Source organism: Fomitiporia mediterranea, assembly GCF_000271605.1.
Source record: "Fomitiporia mediterranea MF3/22 unplaced genomic scaffold FOMMEscaffold_1, whole genome shotgun sequence".
In the NCBI taxonomy this organism is placed as follows: Eukaryota; Fungi; Basidiomycota; class Agaricomycetes; order Hymenochaetales; family Hymenochaetaceae; genus Fomitiporia; species Fomitiporia mediterranea.
Window position 1 is genome coordinate 7,368,149 of NW_006760386.1, and position 11,189 is coordinate 7,379,337.

An 11,189-nucleotide genomic window follows, 5' to 3' on the forward strand; every position below is an offset into this window, starting at 1 on the left:
TACAGTTTCTGAGACAGACAAAAGCAAAGAACGACGTAACAATACAGCGATCCACAACAACATAAGTGAGCAGGAAGGAATAAAGAGGTTTAAGATAGCAACAAATAAACGAACGCAGAGAGAGGGGTGAAGGATATGGGCCAAAGCGAAAGGAAACCTTAGAAGTCAAGGACGGTGTGAAACCTTGAAAAGACACAGAAGGAAATGTGAACGAGCGGCATGACAATGCGGGAAGTCTACAAAACGAGAGACTACACATGGGCCAAGTATGAAGTCTAATAATCATTATGAGAGGTCGAAAAGAAACGAAGTGGAAGGAGAGAGCGGTCCACATGAGGGGCAGACAAAACCTGCGACGGACCACTGATAGAACGCGTGCCGAATGTAAGGTGTGAGAGCGACAAGCACGAGAAGGGAGAAACCCAGAGATCGAGAATAAGGAATAGGAGCGAGGAGAAATGCCGGGATCTGTAGGCACGAAGAACTCAAAGAGACAATGAGATGGTGGGAAAGAAATGGGAACCGCGAAGACATAGCCGGTACTCCGTGAAGATCCTTCGTTCTAGCCACTCCCGGCGGTTAAGCTTGGTGAGTAGACTCAGAACGTACATCACGTTAGTGTCAGCGTAGCGATGGCCGTACGTATCGACAATCTCCGATGTTACACGGCACCTACTCAGGCAAGCTCGGAACGGGCCTCGTGGGAGGCGGCCCGGCGTCGGGGACGGAGGATCTAGATTTTACAGCATTGCCGGTTCCGATGGCGCCGTTCACTCGAGTTCGGACGGCCGGAACGCTTGCGCGGGTATAACGCGGTGGTTGTGAGAAGGCTGTTGGAGGAGAATCCTGTGGACTCCTATGGGCTTGGACGGGCTGCTTGAAAGATGAGGGTGGAGCACGAGACGACAGGAAGTGATCTTGGCCGTGAGCTGGTGTTCGACCTCGGACCCCGGAGTCGAAGTTGGGATCGAATCCAAATGCACCAGCTGTGTCATGTTCCTCTAAATCTAATTTATCAAGGGCAACCCGGATAACTGCATCCAGGCTATCCGGTCTCGTTGTCTTGTACTTGTACGACTGTGATTGTGCTTTTTTGAGTGCGCTTAGTAGATGAGGGTCAATGTCCGAGTCTTCATCCTCTTCTTCCTCATCCGAGACCTCTGAAGGTTCTTGCAATGTTTCGTCGTCAACCCAATCTTCATCTTCGCGCGCCTCTGCAATTGGCTTCATGGTAAAGCCTTCGCGCGAAGCAGTAGCGTTACTATTAATGCTTCCATTCGCATGCGTAGTCAAAGACGATGTACCGCTGGATCGATAATCAGGACCATACTTATAGACAGCGCTCGAGACAGTCTCTTCGCATTCGCTAGGAAGAGGAAATCCAGGTGTCCCAGGCACACCGAGTACGTTGTTTCGCGTCCCAGGTATAGCTGCATTCACGAATGCAAGAAGAGCAGCTCCCTCCTGCCTCTCCTTTCCGTTTGCATTTTCGTGCTTACGTAATTTTAAAGGTCCCTGCGTACGCGAAGAGGAAGTGGAAGCAACTGAAGGAGGAGACTGGAGTGTCGAAGAAAGAGAAGCAGATGGAGATGCTAGTCGGCCAATCTCAAGGACTCCGTCACCAAACGATGGACGAGGCGTCCTATCATCTAATTCTTCCGGATGCAATGTACCAGCATTCGATTCAGTGTTTGCTCGCACCACTCGCTTCCAGAGTTTCTGCAGCCCATGTTTTTTCTTCCGATCCTTAGGCTTTTCTGCAAGGGTTGCTTCATCATCTACGTCACCAATGTCTTGCGTTGTGACGTTCTCTCCTTGAGGTCCTTCGTCCCCTCCTCCATCGCCAATATCAGCTCTCGCTTTCCCTTTTCCCTTCTTATCCTTCTTCCCTTTCTTCGCTTCTCCTTTAACCCCAGAAGAAGGGCCCGCAATGTTCCCTGCCCCACCACGTCCTGGGTAGAATTAGGTAGAATAAGTGTAAATTTCGTGGATTATTTGCGTTGAAATGGATGATCTGCTTACCAGTACTTCCTTGTTTCGCGGCACGTGCACGTGACTCAGCTAGAAGATTTCGCTCCTGAGCTGCCGAACGTTCTTCATATTCGCGAGTTATGTCGGCTGCACGGGGATACAGGGCTATTCGGAATATCCAATATGTCAATAACAAGCGCCATTATAGGCTAGAAAGAACACGCTGAAGGATATTGGCACGGACTCACCAGGATTGATACCGCTTCCAACTTTTTTAAACACGGCCGCACCTCCTCGACCTTATAAATAATACTATTTAGATTACATGACGTCGTCGCAGTCTGGTACGCAGCACAGAACCCACCAGTCCGAACGCGAAGAACACTGTCCTCAATCGCATCTCTAACAATCGCACCTTCAGCTCCGGAATCAGCCGGACCGTTTAAACCATTTGGGACAGCAGGTCCATTGCCAGCCATAAGTCGCGCTTCCTTCGCCCTCTCGCGTACAAGTCTCTTTTCAAGTGCACGTTGCCGAGCATCGGTTTGTAAATGTATTGCATAATCAGCACTCGCGCTTGTTGAACCTGCCGACGTCGTCCTCCCCGAGGACGATGGAGAGGATAACGGTGTTGCGAATGTGCCGAAGGTAGGAGAGCTCGGTTCATATGAATTGCCGGAGTGATGCAAATCACTGGGTCCCGACGTAGAGCTGGAGGCCGCACTCGGCCCAGCAATATTGATTTCAGACGAACGTGAACGAAATGAGAAAAGTGATGTGCGCCCTTGCACCTCTACTCGATCTTCGTCTGGAGATCCCGATGAAAGAGACGCAGATAATGAATTAGAGTTTGATATCACAGAAGCCGCACTTGACATAACTGAGCGCGTCGAGTTTGACCGAATTCTGAAAGGCGACGGAGATGTTGGACCTGAACCTGAGGTCGATGAAGACGTTCGTGACTTGGACGACGGGCTTATTGTGAGTGAGGACGCGTTCTTGGCTTTATTTTTCGCGCGAATATTGCCTAATCCGCCCCTTCCGGACGATGGCACCTGTGCGTTGTCGCAATTAAGTTCTTCGTCAGTTAAACGCTCCATTTCGACAAAGTGTGTTAGGACGATGGGCGTCGAACACGTTCAAGGAGAGAGAAACGCGTAAGGAGGGCGAGCGGCGATACGGGAAATATAATAAAAGATAAGGAAAATCGAAAACGGGTAAACTTTAAAAATAAGTGAAGACCGAGCTTCGCACAAAGCTTATATTGAAAGCTACTGGTAAGCCTCGCACGCCCGTGTGGAGAAGAGCAATCAGATGAAAAGACGAGAAGCGCAGTTTAGTCACAATATTGTGGTCATGGTGATGCAGAGCCAGGGGTAACAGGGTGCGGTTGCAGACTAATATACACCCGGAGGACTGACTTTTAGTCGGGCTTGGGCGCTGCATAACGGAATTTGCCGCCCAACGCGAGTGCGGTATGCGAAGAAAGGATGAGAGAAGGGGAAAAGAAAATCGCAGTAATGTTGTAGAACAAGATATGGCATTAGACGGGGAGAGTCTGATGATGGAAGGTGATGGCAAAGATCGGAATTCTATGCCGAGAAGAACTATAGTTTTGGAACGAATAGAAGAAGAAAAATAAAGACCAAGTACGGACATCGGCGCTGTGCGACTCCATCATAATGATAGTTCAAAGTATAGGATGAAACGGAAGCAAAAGACGACAAGGAAACGATGAACTCACCCGACGCTTTTCCTTCGCCGTGGGGCTTGTGGTTAGATGGAAGTCGCCTTGCGCCAAGGAAGTCATCGACGATATTCACCCAGACGGGGTGACGGTGGCTATCCCTCCAATTGATGGTGTGAATTCTCGTGAACCTGGAATCGTAAAGGAGAAAAGTAGTCGGTGAAAGAGCTCAAGAGAGGGACACGACGCAGATGTCGCGAGATGAGCAACAGAAGTACTCCAGCAACGTCAGTTACGGTAGGAGAAACCAAGCAACAGGAGGGGAGCCTCTTGATAGTATTCCCGGCCTCCATAAGTACGACAGACTCAAGAGACTCTGATGGTAAGAAACAGTAGAATTGCATATGGACAGCTCGATAGATGGTGGGAAGTAAACCTAAGAACGGCCTAGGCAACGCTCAATCTTCTCCGCCTGAGTATTCCTAGGACCGAGTGGGAGCCTCACTTTCTTCGCGAGACCATGGGAGCACGAGAAATGATAAGCGTGCCTTCTTCTCTTTTCGTCCACTCATCGGAGTCGTCACTAGCTTCTCCCGACCGCGTATCTGCGTATCATACGTCTTTCAACGGATGCTTATCGAGGGCTCCCATTGGCTAGATTGCGGACATATGTGTCCAAAGTGTATATTAAGTATACAAGCATGGATCTCCGTCGCGCTTTCGGAGAGCCCAGTGGTCGAGTGGATGAACAGACGAACACAAAGGGGCTGGACCCGAGGCGAGAAAGACCGCGGTGCATGGAGTGCCAAGGTATTTTCAAATGCGCTGCTGTCACCATGACCAAGGTACCAGCATTGAGACGAGCGCCACCTGTAAGAAAAGCGCAAGCAGATGACCACCTATACGTTGATAGATGTTTGATGTTTGATCAAGTTTGACTCTTCGTTCCTTGTTTCTTCGCTCCCGGACTTTATCGGGCACCTAGTAAACTATCTTCAAGAGAAGTTGTGGTCGCCGGGAAACGGCGCTGGCATTTCCTGGGCCCATGCGCAGCAGAGTGTCCAGTGCGCCCAATAAACGACCTAAATAACTATGCGGTCAATGGAGATGAGACTCAATGAGAGTGGGAACAACAATACCAGTGCCACCTCACTTTTTTTAGCATCAAGTCACGTGTAACATTTCCCGTCATGATTTCTGCACTTTTGAAGAAATGGAATCACCGGTCCGGATGATGGCTGCGAGTATGAAATTTGAGCAATCATGCCCTGAGTGTTGCACGCTTCCCGGTACCTAATTCCCTTCTGGTCAATCATTGTTATTTTCGAACAATTTTTAAAGTTTATGTCCTTGGGTTTGCACTGGCAAGAAGATGCCGACTGCTGGAGGTTACTGGCTAACTTATCGCGCCCGCCGTTCACGCCAAAGCAATCGACGTGATCTGGTGCGCTTAAAATGCAGAGAGGCGATGTACTCTGGTTCTAGTAAATAATAAATATCATTACCAAAAGTATTGAATATTCTACTGTGCAGACATTGCAATGCATTACATTTTTCTCGAGATGATCCCACGATGTGTAAATCAATTTCATTTTACCATTCTCGTTCCGTTTGTTCGTTGCTGTCGAGAGAACGATCATTCCTTCCCACTCGACTCACGACGAAGTAGAAATACTAATTTTAATACTAACAAGAGACTCTGCTTATGTCATTATCACCTCGGCTAAATTTGGCCTATTTCTAGCACTGCAAAGTGGTGGAAGTTTGTATGTGGGGGTCCGCTTTTCGGTTGTACGACGCGGTCGTTCCCACGGTTTCAAAGTAAGTGATCCATCAATTAGGTCAGCGTGCAGTGTGTCCGGCCTCTAGATACCTTGCTGCGAGAGCGTTTTCCACTCTCCACATGTAATTTAAAATAGTAAAATAATAATAATAATAATTTCAAGATAGTAAAGAAACTTTTTACAGAGGGAAATTAAAATTTATTAAAAATTGAGCAAGAAACATTAAAATTACACACAAAACTACTAATATCTTTGTGAATAATTTTTTATAGCTAATTTCCTTCTGTAATTCTTCTTAGAATAGATTTACATGAATTATGATCAACTTTAGAAGCGTTAACCTTGATTGGATCTGTGGGAAGTAGAAGCAGAAGATTTACCTAAGGGCATACAGTCTCACACGTCTAGACACAGCAGATTTCAATGTAGCCTGAAGGATTAAAATGACAGAATTTGCAATTTTAATTTGTACGCCCACTGGTAATTCTCAAAAAAATAACTAAAATAAACTACATGAAACTAACTACTGAATAATAGCCATGGTAGCTTCAAGATCACACAAAAAACAATTAAACAGAGTAAGAAATCACCTTTGCCTCAATACTTTAGGCCCTCTACCTCCTCCTGTACCAGAATCATGTAGAACAAGGTCTGCAGCCTGTTCAGCCACAATGAAAAGAGTTGGAAGACACAAGAAAGAGCTTAGAACACACAACAAAACTACTTGAGTGTTAAGAAAAACTCACCTACAATTATTTACAGGTGATCAGTAACCTCTACAAGCATGTCACCAAAAGCAGAGATAGTTCCAGTACTCTTACAAAAGTGGTCAGAAAACTGTGCATCAAACTTAAAGAGAAGCAGGACCTACTAGTATTACTGGAATTGAATTGTCTGGACTTGGAGCATACTATAGAACATTGTAGTTGTCTAAAGGCTTGTTTGAAGACATGCACACAATCCCTTCACTGTTTGAAGAATTCTTTAGTAAGATTAGGTCAGAAACTGAGAGAAAGGGATAATAGGCTGGTACTCACAAGTAAGGAGCTCCTTGCTACAAATTCTAGGGCTGAAATGTGCAAAACTACTCTTTTACAAGTGTAAGACAAACTTCAGGTAGCATACTCCTGTCTAGAGAGAATGTAACCATCCCTGGACATGCAATTGTCAATTTTGGATACATTACACTCAAGCAAAGAAAAGCTATGTACCAAGGTTGTAATAATTCATAAGTAGTATAATGTGTATCAGAAACATCTTCAGCAGGCCCTAGTAAAGATTAAAGAAAATGAAAAATTCAAAAACAAAATGAAACACACCTTGAACCTTGTAGAAAAGGGCTAGTATACCCCAAAAGTTTGTACACTTGTGTGTGAACTTGTTAGCTATAGGTGTCTAATGACAAAGATCAGAAAAGTAATACATACCTTTATACAGCTTTTTTTCTCTCTAGTCCAGTCTTCCCAAGCAAAATCCAGAGGACCTATGTACAAGCAAACAGTCTCTCAGATTGTTGAAGAAGGCAGTATAACAGCTGATATACAGTTAGGTTATGAAATAAGTGTATCACCAGGTAATTGAATGTATGATTCATATTTGGGATACTGAAATTGAGTACATATACCTACTTTAATAGCTTGTACAATAGGTTCTGACAGTACTACTCACTGAAATCAAAACTTCAAGGCTCTACACATTAATTTGAAAGCCCTACAATTGTACAGTGATGAAACTTCTTCTACCCTTGAGCAGAAAGTTTGTCTAGTAGGTGTAAGGATGTCAGCAAATCATTGAGCCAAAATGCAAAAAAACAGAGACTTAACAGTAATAAAAGAAGTGCTTACTGTATATTAAGATTCTCTGCTTGCTAAGAATGGAGACATCCTGAAGGAATGTCTTAACAAAAAAATTTTTGTGTTGAAACTAGTTGGTATGCACAGGGACCATGTAGAAGACTAGAAAGCAAAACATTGTCAGCTCAGCAAGTGGAAAAAAGAAAGAGTAGGACTTGCCTTAGGAGAAAGAACATTTTATAACTTACCTGAGAAAGAACACAAAGACATTCTTGCTAAAGCCTTGAAGGAAAAAATTGAGGAGCTCAGCAGAGAGAAGGTCTGAGAGGCTCTTACAGAGAAGAAGAAAGAGGAGCACAAAATTGAGTGTAAGGACACAATTTTGTATAAGCTAGGTGGTGAGACATACCTAAATCTTTCAGAGGAGGATGGTATAACTTGCAATCTCTGGGTTTGTGTAGGATACAGTATGTATAAAGATTTGAATGTATCAAAAGGGGGATCTACAGGCTTGAAGAAAATGTGGGAGATAATGAGATTCAGGCCTGTTCAGCTTATGAATAAAGAAAATGATACAGCTTACCAATTGGTAGATAGTGACACAGAAGATCCAGTAGTAAATCAAGCAGTCAAGGTATCAACTAGTGGTGTAGTAAAACTTGTCTCTCTAATGAGTGTACTATTAAATCACAAAGACAATAAAAAGGGACAGTATGATACCTTCCAGAGCTATGTATTGTAGAAGGAGAACTGTATTTTTATGTTCCCTGATACTTCAAATATGTGATATTTGTTGAATCTTAAGGTGGCAGCAGAGGTTATCTCTTGACTCAATTTCTATATTAACTATATACACTTTATTCACAATTCAAAAGAAAAACCTGGCCTCAATCATCTCAAGTTGAATATTCTAAAGGGATTAAATGACTTACCTACACATACTGAGCTGGCTGTATTTGCCTTATACCTGGAAAGTGTGTTGTATCCATACATTCAGGAGCTTTGTAAGTCTGGATTAGAGGATATAAATGTGATGGAATACAGTCTGCTTCTTACAAAACTGAAGTCTCACATCAAAAAACTTATTAACTTACCTGGGCTAATCCTGAACTCAGACTTGAATCCTCTAGAGACAATATTTCTTACAGACAAGGCTAAGCAACAGTAACACAACATTAAAATTGTCTCAGGTCATGAGCTCCTTGATGGACTAGTGGATGTCAACATACTGTCATCTGTTGAGTGGAAGAGGCCAGACACAATGAAGGCAGTATGAGTAATGGCAGAGCATCTCTCCCATCTTTACAATGCTTTTGTGGCATTCTTGGAAGTGTCTCTAACAACTTGGGAGAGATTTAGTGAGGAATATAGTGAAAACAGAGAGATCAGTCAGCTCACCAAAGAAGAAAAAGCAAAAGCCTGGATGCCAGCAACTAACAATGCAAATAAAGGGGCTCTAGGGGTGTACAGAATATCTGCCAGAAATCATCCATCAATGAACACTGAGACTTTCAATACAAAGGCAAAATACTCACAGAACAATACTAAGGACTTCATTAAAGCTAAGCTTGCTGGAGACAAAGAACAAGCTTATCTTTGCCAGGTTGCACAGGATAGACTTCTTGGGAAACAAGATAAAAAATGAAGAGTCGACATTTCTGAGCAGTACAAAGCAGAAGTTACAGCAAAGTAGCAGAGGATCCAGGAGCAGAAGGACAAGCAAAGCAGACAGTCAGAGTATTTTGAAGAATTAACACTCGAATTGGACGAAGATTGAGTGTGACAGCTTAAGGTGCCTTAGCTAAAGGAACAACTTGACAAATTACAAAGGTTCGACAGAGATATTCCGAAGGAGAAAGACATAGGGAGAAAGGATGAGAGGCTTAAGGTATTACTAGATGCACTTGGTAGATACAAGAATCGTAATGTATAAATTAACTCACTCGTTCAATATAACAAAAAACAAACTACATATTCATATTCGCACAAGAAAACATCTATATAATATCAATTTTAAATCTTCAAATCCTCTCTATTTAATTAATTATGAGTGTAGTAAGATATGTATGCAACACACTATATATATGCACTTGAATCTGTCTGTTTTCACACAAATTTGATATTTTTTTTTAAAAAAGGCATACATAATAGTAAATAGTATCTAAACTAGTGAAATATACAAGATTTTAGTCTAGATTTGCTCCGTTGTATTTTCTACATTAAATACAAGGAGGGCGGACACTCTGTTCACCACATTTCGACTGAAAAAGGGAAATTTTCAAAGTCCGCTCGACCGCGTCTCATAACCAAAAAGCGGACCCCCACATATGTATGCCAAACTGCATCAGGTCCATCAATCACGATGCAAGTCGAAAATGTCTTCAACCTCTCGCTACAACTTGAGCTCTAGGACGTACTCAGTCGATCTATGACACGGAATCATGGAAAAATTTAGAGATGCGAACCACTCAGATTTAACGCTAGCACGCGTCAAACACCTCAACGTCGCAAGCCGTCTGTCGTACGACAAAAGCGCTCATCCCTTCTCTGGTGGAAGCTATGGGGATATTCGTATTGGAACTTATGATGATCCTGACCGTGGCAAACTTAAGGTGGCGGTAAAATGTCTCCGCGTTTTCCATGGGCAGACCCCAGGGATTATGAAGGTATCCTGGTCATTACCGGATGATACTTAACTCTTACTTTCTCGCCTTACAAGTTAATTTCGAGAGAAGTCCGCGTCTGGTCAAGTCTTGATCACCCTAATATACTTCCACTTCTTAGCTACATTCTGGAGGAAAATGACTTCCCAACGCTGATATCCGAGTTCATGGATGTAAGGATAGGTATACTAGCCTTACGCGAAGATTCTCTCTTTACCAGCACACTCAACTACTGACTGGGATAACCTAGTAATCGAGCGCCGAGAAGGAGAAAGAATCCCCTAACCCTTAGCTCAAAAACCCTTTATATATGTGTATACACGTGTAGTAGGATACAGGGTAGTCTAGTGAACAAAAAGGAAAACACCCACAAGCACCTACAACACATGTTGTGCAAATGCACAGGTAGCACAATCGTTACACTTGCCCTCCAGCATTTAGTCCTAAATGCTAAGGGAGTTAGTACTGGAATAAACAAAATAACAACACAAAAACAAAAGAAAACGTTAGTAACTTACTACAAAGTTCAGTACTGCTGTGCTAGGACGTTCTCCACAGCCATGGATGTGTCTTTGATTGGTCCTGTAGTGGACTGGACATGCTCCTGTCTGGCTTGAACGTGTTCTGCAGTGGAACTGGTGGAACTCACAGCAGATTGGTTGGAATGGCCATCAGATTGAGTAGAAAGCAGCAGATTCAGCAGTAGAGTAATGCCTTGAGTGTTGAATGAGCTCAGAGCACTCATATTGAGTACTAAAGTAAGATTGGTGGATGTTGAGGGCAATTGTGAATTGATCCGAGGGCATTTACAGTTGTGTGAGTAGAATATAGTAGTTCCATTGTTGATTTGCTCAGCTCTACACTTTGCACCTAAGTAAAACAGTAAGGTATATGTGCTTGTAATAATATAATGCAGAATATATGTGCATTTACCTTGGTTTGAAGCCATGTTCTTACAGTATATAAAGTCCTGGGACACTTGCATCATCTTAGCATGTTGAATACAGTCTTGGAACAGTGGTAGTGGGCTCAGTCTTGTATAAGAAGGAACATGGAAGTTATACAAGCATAATACAATGAGATAACACTCTGGGAGTTGCATAGTAGGGTTGAGGGAATTGTTGTGGATAGCCCTGGAGAAAGCTACAATCTCCTTGAGCTCCTCTCAATCGAAAACATAGTCAGTACTTGTACTGTGGTTGTGAGTAACCCAATCCTGTGTGATTGGTTGTGCTTGAGGGCCAACTAAGAGTTGTAGAGGAGGATGAGGCATATTTGTGCTTTGTAGAAA

General features: G+C 43.4%; 2 protein-coding genes across 2 annotated transcripts; one reads left to right on the forward strand and one right to left on the reverse strand.

The window, feature by feature from the left end:
• Positions 1-93: 93 nt before the first annotated feature.
• FOMMEDRAFT_144296 (uncharacterized protein) lies at positions 94-3,071 on the reverse strand (the record flags this gene model as incomplete). The annotated part of the gene is made up of 4 exons (XM_007262245.1): positions 94-1,952; positions 2,023-2,136; positions 2,220-2,270; positions 2,336-3,071. 4 exons carry the CDS (start codon positions 3,069-3,071, stop codon positions 673-675), a joined length of 2,181 nt encoding a protein of 726 aa, XP_007262307.1. The 3' UTR covers positions 94-672.
• Positions 3,072-9,676: 6,605 nt separating this feature from the next.
• On the forward strand, positions 9,677-10,134 carry FOMMEDRAFT_151140 (uncharacterized protein; the record flags this gene model as incomplete). The annotated part of the gene is made up of 2 exons (XM_007262246.1): positions 9,677-9,901; positions 9,955-10,134. 2 exons carry the CDS (start codon positions 9,677-9,679, stop codon positions 10,132-10,134), a joined length of 405 nt encoding a protein of 134 aa, XP_007262308.1.
• Positions 10,135-11,189: the final 1,055 nt, after the last annotated feature.